Source organism: Lucilia sericata, unplaced genomic scaffold (genome assembly GCF_015586225.1).
Source record: "Lucilia sericata isolate MDLA Ls3-8-SP2 unplaced genomic scaffold, ASM1558622v1 Contig000596F_arrow, whole genome shotgun sequence".
Taxonomy (NCBI): Eukaryota; Metazoa; Arthropoda; class Insecta; order Diptera; family Calliphoridae; genus Lucilia; species Lucilia sericata.
Genome location: NW_023994603.1, coordinates 33,842 through 49,753, shown reverse-complemented (window position 1 = coordinate 49,753; position 15,912 = coordinate 33,842). Strand labels below are relative to the sequence as shown.

At 32.2% G+C, this 15,912-nt stretch overlaps 3 protein-coding genes across 4 annotated transcripts; 2 read left to right on the top strand and 1 right to left on the bottom strand.

Moving 5' to 3' along the window:
• The first annotated feature begins 1,530 nt into the window (after window positions 1-1,530).
• LOC119606520 (ERI1 exoribonuclease 2-like) lies at window positions 1,531-2,983 on the top strand. Of its 2 annotated transcripts, none has more exons than XM_037960058.1 (3): window positions 1,531-1,624; window positions 2,083-2,189; window positions 2,251-2,983. In XM_037960058.1, exons 1-3 carry the CDS (start codon window positions 1,617-1,619, stop codon window positions 2,826-2,828), a joined length of 693 nt encoding a protein of 230 aa, XP_037815986.1. In that variant the 5' UTR covers window positions 1,531-1,616; the 3' UTR covers window positions 2,829-2,983. The 2 variants fall into 2 exon arrangements, with proteins under 2 accessions (XP_037815986.1, XP_037815985.1); XM_037960057.1 differs by lacking the exon at window positions 1,531-1,624 and adding an exon at window positions 1,679-1,923.
• Window positions 2,984-6,565: 3,582 nt separating this feature from the next.
• Window positions 6,566-7,885, top strand: LOC119606516 (ERI1 exoribonuclease 2-like). Its single transcript, XM_037960050.1, has 3 exons — window positions 6,566-6,691; window positions 6,911-7,017; window positions 7,087-7,885. The coding sequence occupies exons 1-3, from the start codon at window positions 6,684-6,686 to the stop codon at window positions 7,659-7,661; spliced, it is 690 nt and encodes a 229-aa protein (XP_037815978.1). The 5' UTR covers window positions 6,566-6,683; the 3' UTR covers window positions 7,662-7,885.
• Window positions 7,886-9,998: 2,113 nt separating this feature from the next.
• LOC119606515 (hormone-sensitive lipase) lies at window positions 9,999-15,589 on the bottom strand. Its single transcript, XM_037960049.1, has 5 exons — window positions 15,229-15,589; window positions 13,194-15,143; window positions 12,150-12,845; window positions 10,767-10,892; window positions 9,999-10,696 (listed from the first exon to the last, which is right to left on the bottom strand). The coding sequence occupies exons 2-5, from the start codon at window positions 15,096-15,098 to the stop codon at window positions 10,517-10,519; spliced, it is 2,907 nt and encodes a 968-aa protein (XP_037815977.1). The 5' UTR covers window positions 15,099-15,143; window positions 15,229-15,589; the 3' UTR covers window positions 9,999-10,516.
• Window positions 15,590-15,912: the final 323 nt, after the last annotated feature.

Below are 15,912 nucleotides of genomic sequence, written 5' to 3'. Positions count from 1 at the left end.
AATTTAGAGACTGGGAGGATCACTTTGCTTAAAATATTAATAATAAATGATTTTTAAAAAAGGCTCAAAAGTTTCTAGATTTAGTCTACTTTAATTCTCATTTACACTATCTGGAATCTTATGAAGAAATTGTGGATGGAACAAATAAAAAATATTTAAATTAACAAGACATACATTTACATATCTTTTAAATTTTTTTTTTTTTTTTTTTTTTTGCAAAATATATATATTATTAATATAAACAAATTTTAGCATAATAGTTCCGAAACAACTTATTGCCCATTCACATTCATATAAAAAATATAACAATGAATATACATATCGGGAGTATTGAAAACTATAAAATATCGCTTGTTACATATATCCTTTGTAAAAATCTTGTACGTTTTCCAAATATAATTTGGCCAATAATAATTCATTATGTTACAGAATCAAAAATAATTGGTCCTACGGTCTATAGTCTAGTTAATAAAAACATTAAAAAATTTGAGTCGTCTATAGTCTAGTCAATAGTCTAGTCTATAGTCTAGCCTAGTCTATAGTCTAGCCTAGTCTATAGTCTAGCCTAGTCCATAGTCTAGCCTAGTCTATAGTCTAGCCTAGTCTATAGTCTAGCCTAGTCTATAGTCTAGTCTATAGTCTAGTCTATAGTCTAGTCTATAGTCTAGTCTATAGTCCAGTCTATAGTCCAGTCTATACTCTAGTCTACAGTCTAGTCTAGTCTAGTCTATAGTCTAGTCTATAGTTTAGTCTATAGTCTAGTCTATAGTCTAGTCTAGTCTATAGTCTAGTCTAGTCTATAGTCTAGTCTAGTCTATAGTCTAGTCTATATTCTAATCTATAGTCTAGTCTATAGTCTAGTCTATAGTCAGGTCTATAGTCTAGTCTATAGTCAAATCTATAGTCTAGTCTATAGTCTAGTCTATAGTCTAGTCTATAGTCTAGTCTATAGCCTAGTCCAGTCTTTAGTCTAGTCTTTAGTCTAGTCTTTAGTCCAGTCTAAAGTCTAGTCTAGTCTTTAGTCTATAATCTAGATTGTAGTCTAGTCTATATTCTGATCTGGAGTTTCGACTATAGTCTTGTCGACTATATAGTCTTTACTCTACTCGACTTTATTATCTTAACTATACTCTAGAATTCTAAAAAAACCCATCATAACTATGTTGGATAACGGATTTGGAAGTGTTTCGATTGTTGCAAAATAGTTTTTTTGTACTAAAAGAATATTCCAATGTTTTATAAAAATTTGTTTCTTCCAAGAAAAAGACATCAATTTAAATTACTATTTATAAAATATGGAAGCATATGAAGATTCTATAGAGCATGAAAGAAATAGCAATATAAAATATTTGAGTATATTGCTAAATATTTAAGGGGAACCCCCTAAATTAATTATATTATATAACATTGGAAATGAAATGTCACTATAGGAAATGCTTAAAGCGCGAAAGAGATGGCAATGAATTAATAAAAGTAGTATTTCAAATTTAAATTTTGAGAATTGTAGTTACTTGGTGAAAAACTTTCAATCTATTCGCAACGATTAAAAAACTTTTTCATAACAAACATTTTTAAACTTTTTAAAATTTCACAGAATATTTTAAATAAACAGGACAATGTTTGCGTAAGTAATTTTTTAAACGAATGTAATTGAAGTGTTAATAGATATTGATGAAATTCCAATTAAATTGAAATTAAGAATTCGAATTTAATGATTTTAATACAATTTAAATTTTAATTTAAATGTTTTAAAAACATTAAAAAATTTGAGTCGTCTTAAGCCGAGTGTTTGGGCGGCGGCTCAAGCAACTAAATATAGTGCGCCGACTCGAAGCCGGTCGACTTCGCCCTCTGGTTCCATATATAATTTTATTATTGTTGATTCTAAACATAACATTTTCGCCAAAAATAAACAATGACTTCGTAAGTATTTACACATTTCAAATAAATTTATGATAAAAACAAAAAAGGTGTGGTCAAAATCTCGCTAAAGTTTTTTTTTGTGATTCATAATCTAGAAATATGTTCATATTATGTACATATTTTAATAAAAACTTATTAAACTGTTTTTTTTTTTTACAGTCTTAGATTTAAAAAAATAACACCCAAATATATTATAGCTGTTCATTTTGCGGCTACATGCTGGGAAAAACAACCTTCACCGAAGTTTCGGAATGCAGAAATTATAGGTTCATTTTATAGCTATAAACATAACAAGTTTATATTATTAAAAATATTTTAATTTTACAGAATTTCCAGCAGTTTTAATGAATTTAGAAACTGGCGCTATAGAAGCCGAATTTCATGAATATGTCAAGCCCACGGAAAAACCCCAATTAAGTGAATTTTGCATTAAAATTACTGATATTATGCAGACGACTGTCGATAATGCTATAACTCTAGATAGTGTTTTAATCAAGTTTGAAAAATGGTTGGTAAACGAATTGAAGACTCGTCAGCTGGTGTTGCCAAAATTTTCACCACTTAATGTAGAGGGCAATTGTGCCTTTGTAACCTGGTCCGATTGGGATTTCGATGTATGTTTACATAAAGAGTGCATTAGGAAAAATATAAAAAAACCCGAATATTTTAATCAATGGATTAAAATTCGTCACTTATTCAGGGGTTCCACAAGATATATGCCTGATAACTTTACAGATGCCTTACGTCATTTAGGCTTAACATTTATTGGTAACGAGCATTCAGGTATAGATTATGCCAAAAATATGGCAGCCTTAACTCATAAATTGAAGAATAGAGGTGTTGCATTACAAATAACGGAAGACTTGACACCAAATAAGTGTAATGATAATAGTATTTTTGAGTAGTATTAATAAAAACTAATAATTTTCGCATACACTCTCTAAAGTATCGTATTTTATCACAAGTGAATATGTAAAGCTTAGTTCGCACCTATCAAATATCGAAACTTAAAATTTTTTGTAAAACTTTTTTAAAAACTAATAAAATGTTCTGAAATTAACCAAAAAATATTATTTCCAATATTGATACTTATTTGTACTACTAAACGTAGTACAGGATATTACATGATATTGTAGTTTTACGGGAGGATATAGTCCAGCATATCAGTGTCTAGTCTATAATCTAGTCTATGGTCTAGTCTATAAACTAGTCTATAATACGGTCTAGTTTTTATTATAATTTATTGTCTAGTCTATAGACTGGTCTATAATCTAGTCTATATTCTAGTCTAATCTATAATCTAGTCTATATTCTAGTCTAATCTATAGTCTAGTCTATAGTCTAGCCTAGTCTATAGTCTAGTCTATAGTCTAGTCTATAATCTAGTCTATAGTCTAGTCTATAGTCTAGCCTAGTCTATAGTATAGTCTATAGTCTAGCCTAGTCTATAGTATAGTCTATAGTCTAGCCTAGTCTATAGTATATCCTATAGTCTAGCCTAGTCTATAGTCTAGCCTAGTCTATAGTCTAGCCTAGTCTATAGTCTAGCCTAGTCTAGTCTATAGTCTAGTCTATAGTCTAGTCTATAGTCTAGTCTATAGTCTAGTCTATAGTCTAGTCTATAGTCTAGTCTATAGTCTAGTCTATAGTCTAGTCTATAGTCTAGTCTATAGTCCAGTCTATAGTCCAGTCTATAGTCCAGTCTATACTCTAGTCTACAGTCTAGTCTACAGTCTAGTCTACAGTCTAGTCTATAGTCTAGTCTATAGTCTAGTCTAGTCTATAGTCTAGTCTATAGTCTAGTCTAGTCTATAGTCTAGTCTAGTCTGTAGTCTAGTCTAGTCTATAGTCTAGCCTAGTCTATAGTATAGTCTATAGTCTAGCCTAGTCTATAGTATAGTCTATAGTCTAGCCTAGTCTATAGTCTAGCCTAGTCTATAGTCTAGCCTAGTCTAGTCTATAGTCTAGTCTATAGTCTAGTCTATAGTCCAGTCTATAGTCCAGTCTATAGTCCAGTCTATACTCTAGTCTACAGTCTAGTCTACAGTCTAGTCTATAGTCTAGTCTATAGTCTACTCTAGTCTATAGTCTAGTCTAGTCTATAGTCTAGTCTATAGTCTAGTCTATAGTCTAGTCTATAGTCTAGTCTAGTCTATAGTCTAGTCTGTAGTCTAGTCTAGTCTATAGTCTAGTCTATAGTCTAGTCTATAGTCTAGTCTAGTCTAGTCTAGTCTATAGTCTAGTCTATATTCTAGTCTATAGTCTAGTCTATAGTCTAGTCTATAGTCTAATCTATAGTCTAGTCTATAGTCTAGTCTATAGTCTAGTCTATAGTCAGGTCTATAGTCTAGTCTACAGTCTAGTCTATAGTCTAGTCTATAGTCTAGTCTATAGTCAGGTCTATAGTCTAGTCTATAGTCAGGTCTATAGTCTAGTCTATAGTCAGGTCTATAGTCTAGTCTATAGCCTAGTCCAGTCTTTAGTCTAGTCTATAGTCCAGTCTTTAGTCTAGTCTATAGTCTAGTCTTTAGTCCAGTCTATAGTCTAGTCTAGTCTATAGTCTAGTCTATAGTCTAGTCTATAGTCTAGTCTAGTCTATAGTCTAGTCTATAGTCTAGCCTAGTCTATAGTCTAGCCTAGTCTATAGTCTAGCCTAGTCTAGTCTATAGTCTAGTCTATAGTCCAGTCTATAGTCCAGTCTATACTCTAGTCTACAGTCTAGTCTATAGTCTAGTCTATAGTCTAGTCTATAGTCTAGTCTATAGTCTAGTCTATAGTCTAGTCTATAGTCTAGTCTAGTCTATAGTCTAGTCTATAGTCTAGTCTATAGTCTAGTCTATAGTCTAGTCTATAGTCTAGTCTATAGTCTAGTCTATAGTCTAGTCTAGTCTAGTCTATAGTCTAGTCTATAGTCTAGTCTAGTCTATAGTCTACTCTATAGTCTAGTCTATAGTCTAGTCTATATTCTAGTCTATAGTCTAGTCTATAGTCTAGTCTATAGTCTAGTCTATAGTCTAGTCTATAGTCTAGTCTATAGTCTAGTCTATAGTCTAGTCTATAGTCTAGTCTATAGTCTAGTCTATAGTCTAGTCTAGTCTATAGTCTACTCTATAGTCTAGTCTATATTCTAGTCTATAGTCTAGTCTATAGTCTAGTCTATAGTCTAGTCTATATTCTAGTCTATAGTCTAGTCTATAGTGTAGTATATAGTCTTATCTATAGTCTAGTCTATTCTATAGTCTAGTCTATAGTCTAGTCTATAGTCAGGTCTATAGTCTAGTCTATAGCCTAGTCCAGTCTTTAGTCTAGTCTATAGTCTAGTCTAGTCTTTAGTCTATAATCTAGATTGTAGTCTAGTCTATATTCTGATCTGGAGTTTCGACTATATAGTCTTTACTCTACTCGACTTTATTATCTTAACTATACTCTAGAATTCTAAAAAAAACCCATCATAACTAGGGTTCTATAGTTGAAACGAAAAGTCGACTTTTCGACTTTTAGACTTTTTGCATTTAGTTAAAAGTCGACTTTTCGACCTTTCGACTTTTTCCATTTTATGAAAAGTCGATTTTTCGACTTTTCGACCTTTTTCATTTATTTAAAAGTCGACTTTTAGACTTTTCGACTTTTAGTATTTTATAAATGGTCGACTTTTCGACCTTTCGACTTTTTCCGACTTTTCGACTTTTTCCGACTTTTCGACTTTTTCCGACTTTTTTCGACTTTTCGACTTTTTCCGACTTTTTTCGACTTTTCGACTTTTCGACTTTTTTCGACTTTTTCGACTTTTTCCGACTTTTTTCGACTTTTTTCGACTTTTTCCGACTTTTCGACTTTTCGATTTTTTACGACTTTTTGACTATTTTCGACTTATTTCGACTTTTTTTCGACTTTTTTCGACTATTTTTTTACTTTTTTCGAGTTTTTCCGACTATTTTAGAGTTTTTGACCTCTTTTCCACTTTTTTAAAATTTTCGACTATTTTCGACTTTTCGACTTTTTCCGACTTTTCGACTTTTTCCGATTTTTCGACTTTTTTCGACTTTTCGACTTTTTTCGACTTTCTTCGACTTTTTTCGACTTATCGATTTTTTTCGACTTTTCGACTTTTTTCGACTTTTCGACTTTTTTCGACTTTTCGACTTTTATTTACAAAGTCGACTTTTCGACTTTTTTCATAGACGATAGTCGAGTTATCGACTTTTTTGGAACAAAATAGTCGACTTCGACTTTTCGACTTTTTTCGACAAAAAGTCGATTGTTCGATTATTCGAAAGTCGATTTATAGAACCCTAATCATAACTATGTTGGATAACGGATTTGGAAGTGTTTCGATTGTTGCAAAATAGTTTTTTTGTACTAAAAGAATATTCCATTTTTTTATAAAAATTTTTTTCTTCCAAGAAAAAGACATCAATTTAAATTACTATTTATAAAATATGGAAGCATATGAAGTTTCTATAGAGCATGAAAGAAATAGCAATATAAAATATTTGAGTATATTGCTAAATATTTAAGGGGAACCCCCTAAATTAATTATATTATATAACATTGGAAATGAAATGTCACTATAGGAAATGCTTAAAGCGCGAAAGAGATGGCAATGAATTAATAAAAGTAGTATTTCAAATTTAAATTTTGAGAATTGTAGTTACTTGGTGAAAAACTTTCAATCTATTCGCAACGATTGAAAAACTTTTTCATAACAAACATTTTTAAACTTTTTAAAATTTCACAGAATATTTTAAATAAACAGGACAATGTTTGCGTAAGTAATTTTTTAAACGAATGTAATTGAAGTGTTAATAGATATTGATGAAATTCCAATTAAATTGAAATTAAGAATTCGAATTTAATGATTTTAATACAATTTAAATTTTAATTTAAATGTTTGTAATAAAATACAAAGAAAAATTTGTGAAAATTGGAAATAAAATAGTTTGATTATTTTGAATGATTCTATAAATAATTTTGTGTACTTTATAAGTTCCCAGATTTCCCAACAGCGCTACAAGTACATTGTAGTACTGGATTTTGAAGCCACTTGTTGGTTAGGTCAACCACCAGCAGAATATAGAAATGCAGAAATTATAGGTTCGTTTTTATTTTTGCGAATAAGGAAATTTGATTTTTTCTAATTCGGTGTTATTTCTAATACTACAGAGTTTCCGGCAGTTCTTTATAATCTAGAAACCGGTACAGTTGAAGCAGAATTTCAACAATATCTGAAGCCTACGGAAAAACCAAAATTAAGTACGTATTGCCTCGATCTAACTGGCATAACACAAAAAACTGTTGACAATGGCATTTCACTGCAAAAGTGCTTGATAATGTTTGAGGAATGGTTGCGTAAAGAGTTAAGAGCTCGCAATTTACAGCTGCCAAAAACTGTGAAAAACAACGAACTGGGCAATTGCGCCTTTGTGACATGGAGCGAATGTGACCTGGGAATATTTTTGAAACAGGAATGCTACAGAAAAGGCATCAATAAACCAACATATTTTAATCAGTGGATAGATATGCAAGAAGTCTTTAAGAAATATGCAAATTCCCATAGACGTAGTAACTTCAAATATGCCCTAAATTATATGGGCTTACAATTCAAGGGTAAGCAACATTCGGGCTTAGAAGATGCGCGTAATATAGCTGCTTTTACTCGTGCACTTGTTATGAAGGGTGTTAATTTGAAGATAAACGCTGATTTGACCCCCTCTACTTGGAATCTTAATTATTTCTAAAGAAACTAACGAATTTTTAATAACTTTTAAACAGTATTTTAATACAAACATTAAGTTTTTTGTTAATTTAAATTTTTTCTTACCTTTTTATGTTATTTTCACTAAAATTTATGAAAACTTTTGTAAAAGTAATTGAATTCACTTAAACTTCCTTACTTATATATTTTTTTTAATTCACTTTAAATATGAAATATTTTTTAAAAATAAACTTAAAATATAAATTATTTAAAGTTAAACTTCAATAAATTTGCACTGAGTTACAATAAAAAGCTTTGCTTTTTTAAGGCACCATTTTATTAAGAGTTCAAAGCTGATTATGAGTAAACAGCGCCGTTCACAATAATGTAACGGTGGCAATTCAAAAGAAAAAAAAATAATATTAGTGCTCCTAGGGATTTTGTAATTCAAAATTTTGAATATGTTTTTAAAGATATTTAATACTAATTTATATAGTATACATCTCAGTACAGTATCGCAAAAATCCTGGTTTGTAATCCCTTCTAAAATTTGGTCAATATTTTTAACTAAGGGCACCTCTTACTGCTGTAAATGAATCATTCATTTCTGATTTTAATTCGTTTACGAACTGGCTTAATTTTGAATTAATTCATTTCACAAGAAAGAAAATTTAATGAAATTTGAATCAATTCAAATGATAATAATAACTTTCTGCAGATTTGTAAGTAAATCTACAGTGTAGATTTACTAACAAAATCGATTCATATCTCAATCAATTCAATTCAAATGAGTTGAAAAGAATTGCCAATTCCTTTTTCTAATTCATTCGAATTAATTCAAAATCAATTTAATTCAAATGGATTGGAAATGAATTGCAATTCATTTGAATTGGAAACAAATTGCAATTCATTTACCAAATTGATTTGAGTTGGAAATTAATTGCAATTTCTTTTTACCAATTTCATATGAATTGACTCAAATTTCATTCAATTCATTTTTTATGTAAAAAGAATTAATTCAAAATTTGGTAATTCAATTCACAAATAATTCACGAATTAATTCAAAATGGATGATTCATTTACAGCTCTAAAACTTTGCCAATAGAATTGACTATATTCTATTCTAGTTTATACTGTAGTCTTTTCTATAGTCTAATCTATAGTCAATTCTATAGTCTAATCTATAGTCTATAGTTTTATCAACAATCTTCTATTCAATACTCTAATCTTTAGTATACTTTATTTTATAGTCTAGTCTATAATCTAGTCTATAGTCTAGCCTACAGTCTAGTCTATAGTTTCATCTACAATCTAGTCTACATTATATTCCATAATACTCTAATCTTTAGTCTAGTTTATTATATACATAGTCTAGTCTATAATCTAGTCTATAGTCTAGTCTATGGTCTAGCCTACAGTCTAGTCTACAGTCTAGTCTATAGTCTAGTTTATTGTCTAATCTACTGTCTAGTTTATACATTTTTTAACGATTTTCAATTTTAGTAAGTCTTATGTAAAAAAATACTAATACTTTATTATTAATTACTTCCTTTTAAAATCTACTAAATATCTTCACACAACAATAGAAGAGAAGAGAAGTGATATTGGTTCACAAAGTTGATCGAATAAATACATAATAACGGTAAAAGCGTTTCAATCACATCAACGGCTTATTGTAGAGTTAAATAGCCGTCGTTACATTATTGTAAACGGCGTCTTTTATTTTTTAACGGCTTTGTTGTGTTTTAAAGAAAAAAGCGCGTTTCCTTTAGAAAAAAATTTAATTTTTTTTGTTACAAGTTTCAAATTTTTGGCGTAAGCCGTAATTGGTGATGGCGTTATGAATATTTCGAGGCCAAATAATTTCTCCTTAGCGGTATCGTACTGTTAAGGGGGCAACTTAAATCAAAACCAAACCAAGTTTCAAATTAAAAGTAAGTACAATTATTTTTACAAAATTAATCAAATTAATGTAAAAAAGCAAAGTTAATTAGTGAAATTACCATAAAATTAGCTAGTTTTCGCAAGCCAACACTTTCCTTAACCATTTTACTAGTAAAAGCAGCTAAACACGAATGTTCCCTACCCTTAAACTTTAAATCCATATAATACAGGCAAAAGAAAGGTTGCTACATTCGGTTCTAAGCAATTGCTCCTTCCATAATATAATGTAGTAATAACTATAGTATAACCTGTAGTCAAGTTCAATGCCCTGACTGCGGTCTTGTCAATAGTCAGTGTACTGTAAAGTCTACTTTAGTCTCCACTATAGTTTAGTCTGTAGTCGACGATTAGTTGATCAGTAGTCCAGTCTATAACTTGATGTCTAGTCCATAGTTTGGACTAAAAAAGAAGCTAATAAAACAAGTAAAGGTTTTATAATTTTGTTAATATTTTTAATATATTTGTATAATTTATAAATACTATATTATTTTTTGTAATATTTTTTATAATGTTTAGAAAAAAATATATATTGTAAGAAGAAAAAATAAAATTCAACAGAGATTTTTAACCATAAATAAGAGATTTTAAAATAGGTTTAATCTCAAAAAAAAGCACTTACAAACTAATATTAATAACAAAAACAACATAAATAATTAACAAAATATGATAGATATAGCCAATATGATAAAAAATAAATAAATCAAATAACATTTGAGCATTTTAATTTTTGTTCATATAAAAACGTTTCCAATATAAATAAGTTTATGCAAAAATTTTTTGTTGTTTGGTGTTAAACACTTTTCAATTTGTATTAATTTATCGTATATTTGTGTGAGTGTAAGTTTCAAATTACAAAAAAGCGCGTGTAGTTTAAAATTGAGTTTTTGCATTATTAGTTATTTTTTGTTTTCTTTTCTTTAATAAATATATAATTTAGTGCAATAATAAGTTATTTTATTTATTTTCTGTTTCACAGTTATTTGAGGACTCCTTAGTTGAACCGTTAGAGACTGTTGTGGGGGTAGTGGTGGTGGTGGTGGGTGAGGTTTTTGTGGGGTTTGTTGTTTCTATTTCCAAAAGTTGTTTTAATAGATTAATACAAATTTTGGAACCTTCCATGGCTTCATTAGAGAGCTTATAGAAAGAAATGTAAATAAATTATTTTTATTTTTATATAATTTGCTTAAAGTTGAAAAAGTCTTACCATTGTAAAATTTAGGAAACCATGTGGTAATCCCTTTAAAATATCCAAAGTAACTGGTCTATTAAGTCTTTTTAATTTTTTGGCAAACATTACACAATCATCTAGACAAGGATCCATTTCTAAAGTCTGTAGTAAAAGAATTTATTCAAGGATTTGAATCAAAACTTAACTCAGTCTGGACTATAGCCTAGCCCTGGACTATAGTCTAGACTATAGTCCAGACTATAGACTAGACTATAGTCCAGACTATAGACTAGACTATAGTCCAGACTATAGACTAGACTATAGACTAGACTGTAGTCCAGACTATAGACTAGACTATAGTCCAGACTATAGACTAGACTATAGTCCAGACTATAGACTAGACTATAGTCCAGACTATAGACTAGACTATAGTCCAGACTATAGACTAGACTATAGTCCAGACTATAGACTAGACTATAGTCCAGACTATAGACTAGACTATAGTCCAGACTATAGACTAGACTATAGTCCAGACTATAGACTAGACTATAGTCCAGACTATAGACTAGACTATAGTCCAGACTATAGACTAGACTATAGTCCAGACTATAGACTAGACTATAGTCCAGACTATAGACTAGACTATAGTCCAGACTATAGACTAGACTATAGTCCAGACTATAGACTAGACTATAGTCCAGACTATAGACTAGACTATAGTCCAGACTATAGACTAGACTAGTCCAGACTATAGACTAGACTATAGTCCAGACTATAGACTAGACTATAGTCCAGACTATAGACTAGACTATAGTCCAGACTATAGACTAGACTATAGTCCAGACTATAGACTAGACTATAGTCCAGACTATAGACTAGACTATAGTCCAGACTATAGACTAGACTATAGTCCAGACTATAGACTAGACTATAGTCCAGACTATAGACTAGACTATAGTCCAGACTATAGACTAGACTATAGTCCAGACTATAGACTAGACTATAGTCCAGACTATAGACTAGACTATAGTCCAGACTATAGACTTGACTATAGTCCAGACTATAGACTAGACTATAGTCCAGACTATAGACTAGACTATAGTCCAGACTATAGACTAGACTATAGTCCAGACTATAGACTAGACTATAGTCCAGACTATAGACTAGACTATAGTCCAGACTATAGACTAGACTATAGTCCAGACTATAGACTAGACTATAGTCCAGACTATAGACTAGACTATAGTCCAGACTATAGACTAGACTATAGTCCAGACTATAGACTAGATTATAGTCCAGACTATAGACTAGACTATAGTCCAGACTATAGACTAGACTATAGTCCAGACTATAGACTAGACTATATTCCAGGTTATAGCATTTTGTAAAAATAAATACCTTCAAACATCATCCACTTACCAATATCTTCGTATTCGGCATTTGTTTTAACCACTCGTCACTAGCGTAGTAAGGCGATAGAAATGGATCTTTAGGTATTTGAAAAGCAAACTCCGCACTGGGACTACGTGCTATCAATGCATCCATATTACGTAAATCCTGTAACGGCTTTTGCCCCTCAACTCCATCACTTTTGATCTCATACGATTGTGTATAACGATTAAGTGTATTCGAAATACTGTTAACGGCATTATTAAATCTGCCCTGTATAGTTTCTAGAGCTATAGCCTCTTTGCTCGCTTCAACTAAAAGATTCTCTTCGCTTAGAGTTTTTGCCGGCATAGTTTGTAAGTCGTCTTCTGAACCGGCAATGACCCCACTTTTAACGCCATCCACATCATCGGCCTCCTTAGCCTCTTCGGTAGAGCCATCCACTATATAGGAATCCAAAAAACGATCTATATATTGTTCAGAATCGGAATTTTTATGCGCCGGCACCACGGGATAATGTTCTATGGGCTGAGAATCATCTTCGAAGGAGAGACAGGAGCTATTGTCATCATCCTCTATGGAGGGCAGATCGGTGTGTTCAACAGTTTGACTGTGATAAGAGGCACTAGCAAACGTATTCTCTGAACTATCTTCGGTTTCCTCCTCAGCCATTTCAATGCCATGGGGAATTTTAGAGTTACCCTCGAGATGATCAGTGTTGTGGCACTAAAAAAAACGAATTTTGTTTAGAAATTAGAAAGTTCATGTTTAGCTTCAGTTCAGTTCTAGGTTAGTTGTAATTCAGTTCCAATTTAGTTTTGTTCAGTTCTAGTTCAGTTCCAGTTCTAGTTCAATTCTAGTTCAGTTCTAGTTTAGTTCTAGTTTAGTTCTAGTTTAGTTCTAGTTCAGTTCTAGTTCAGTTCTAGTTCAGCTCTAGTTCAGTTCTAGTTCAGTTCTAGTTTAGTTCTAGTTCAGTTCTAGTTCAGTTCTACTGCAGTTCTAGTTCAGTTCTAGTTCAGTTCTAGTTCAATTCTAGTTGAGTTCTGGTACAATTTTAATTACATTTTAAATTACCTTAATCTGTTCCCATTTGGAATTTTCGGCCGCAGAAGATAGGGGACTTTTGGCATTTGAGGTGCGTCTAGAAGACATATTACTCTCTGGATGTTCCAAATGCAGCTTATAATGCGGTTCTTGTTCACAAGCCTTGCGTATTTCCTTTATCAATTCTTCACTCTTAGAGTTTTCGGTTAAAACCTCCGGACTGGGGGCAGCATAGGCTCTCAGGCAACGCATCATAAAGCCGAAGGGCAAAAGAGGATCCATAAGGCATAGTAAACGAGCTGGACTGGGTACAAAGGAAATAAGGGTGGGACAATATGCCAAAAATAAACCATCTGGCACACGCACACCCTGTTCAATACACTTGAGAGCTAAAGCTATGCATAGATTGGCACCTGCCGAATCACCAGCCAACACGATACGTTCAGCGGTGGTGCCTAAGTAGGAGTAATTTTTCAGCATCCAACAGTAGGCATAGAAAACCTCTTCAATGGCCCGTGGAAATGGAGCCTCTGGAGCCAAACTATAGTCCACCGATAATATGGGACAATCTAAGGCCACTGCCCAGTCTCGTAGATATAATTCGTGAGATTTCGATGATTGCGCCACAAAACCACCACCGTGACAGTGAAATAATAGACAGGGACTGCGAGCAGGCAATTTACGCCATCCCCTATAGCCACGCGAACCCAAACCCACCATACCCTCACGTCGATGATAGCTAAGTAAACGCACTTGTATGGATAAACCAGGACCCAAGTGACTGCTGGGTACTGGTATATCAATAAATTCCTCTTTTTCATTGCGTTCTTTAATATTTTCTTCATCTTCTTCATGTTTAGGAGATTTTTGTGCCTTAAACTGCAACGGCTCTGAGGGTATTTCAATAATTTGATTAATCTTTATAGAACTACCCACTATACTGGGTATTTTATGCATTAGTTCCGATTCGGAGAGAAACCAAAATGATTTACAAAAATCTATTTTGGCATTTTGTGACAAATTCACTATACGACGAGCCCTTAGCTCGGGATTCAGCAAATATTTACCACTAGTCCAAACACTGCGGGTAGTCTTCAACAAGGCGCCATCATGATCGGGAGCATAAAACGTTTCCGAGAACCCGGCCATGCTAATGGAGATAAAACGCAAAACTCCACGTATGGAGTCGCCATATTGGAAACCCAAACAACGACCATAAAAACAATACTGATTAATGGTCTCGCCCATTTCGAATAGTTCTTCGGCCGAATGTTTGCCACAGGCAAATAAGTCACCCGAATCCTTAGACCAGTCATGCAATATCAACAAATGTTTAAGACAAGTGCACAAAGAAGACAACAGTTGAGAACAGGCCTCCACCTCCTTCATATAGAATTTCTTGCGAAAAAACATGGTGGAACGGGAAGCCAAGAGATTTTTACAAATACCCAAACCATATTCTATGCAAGAGTCGTTAACCGAAATAAAACTGCGATAACCATTGCCGGGTGTCTGCTCATCAAAATCGTATTTATAGGCAAACGATTCTACTTGTTGCACCAAATCATGGGAGAGTAAAATGAAATCCTGCCAAGCCACCAAAGCAGCATGTAAACGTTGTCCACGCTCGCTGACATCATCTTTAAAGAACTCCGCTTGCTCTTGACAGGCTAATAAGAGTTCACGGTACAAAGGTTTCATATTAGGTGGGGGTGAGGGTGGTAAGGTTGTTGGTGTGGGCGGCTGCTGAGAACCAGAAGCTTCTGCAGCTTCTCTATTATCCTTTAAGTGACCATTGCATTGGTTGGCCTCATCTACAGCTATATTATCGTTATTGTTCAGGGTTTCTTTGCTTAAAATTACGTTTGCATTTTGTGTTAAATCGGCTGCATTGGGTGACAACGTTTGACTCTTGAAACATTGCATATTATTCATAAAATAACGAAAACCACTTTTATTATTGCAAGCAGCTCTAATTAACTTTAGAAAACAATAATTTTTTAAAAAAAACAATATTTTTTTATTATTCTTAAGAAAAAAGTTATAATTAAAACAAAAAACTCACCCAGCCAGTTGTCGATGATGATGATGATGTTGATGGACATGTATCATACAGCAAAGTATACCACCTAGAGCAGCTATTTACGGTTCGACTAACAAATAAACGTTTTATAAAAGCCACTTTCTCTTTTCATTTATTTCCAAATGTATATACACAAAATTTTAAACAATTTTACTTAAAAATTTTAAATAATTTTCTATAAAATCTTAAAAATTTATTGCGTTTTTGCTCAGAAAATTGACATCACTTCTGTTCTATACGGATGAGGAATCACAAAAAAAAATAAATACAAAAGGAAAAAGAGATTCTCACAGAATAAATCCAAATGACAAGTAGTAGCAGCAACAACAACAAGACAACTAATAACACTGACAACAGCAGCACTACGAAAAAAAAACAATGTTAAACCATAACAGACTTCATAAAATGTTAAGGTATGTGTAGATGTGTGTATACGTAATAAAAAAAATATACCATTCACTGTAAACTATTAGCTACTGGATATGTCAATGTAAACATATGTTTAGATTACCGTTAATAGTATACCGAAGAAGAACTATTTATATACAAAGAGTTAATTTAAAATGTTTACATTTCCTTTTTGTTTTGTTCACCATAATTGTTGTTGTATGTCGGTGATTTTGTGACGCATGAAAAGCAACAGGTGTTACGTTCAAGGGAAATACG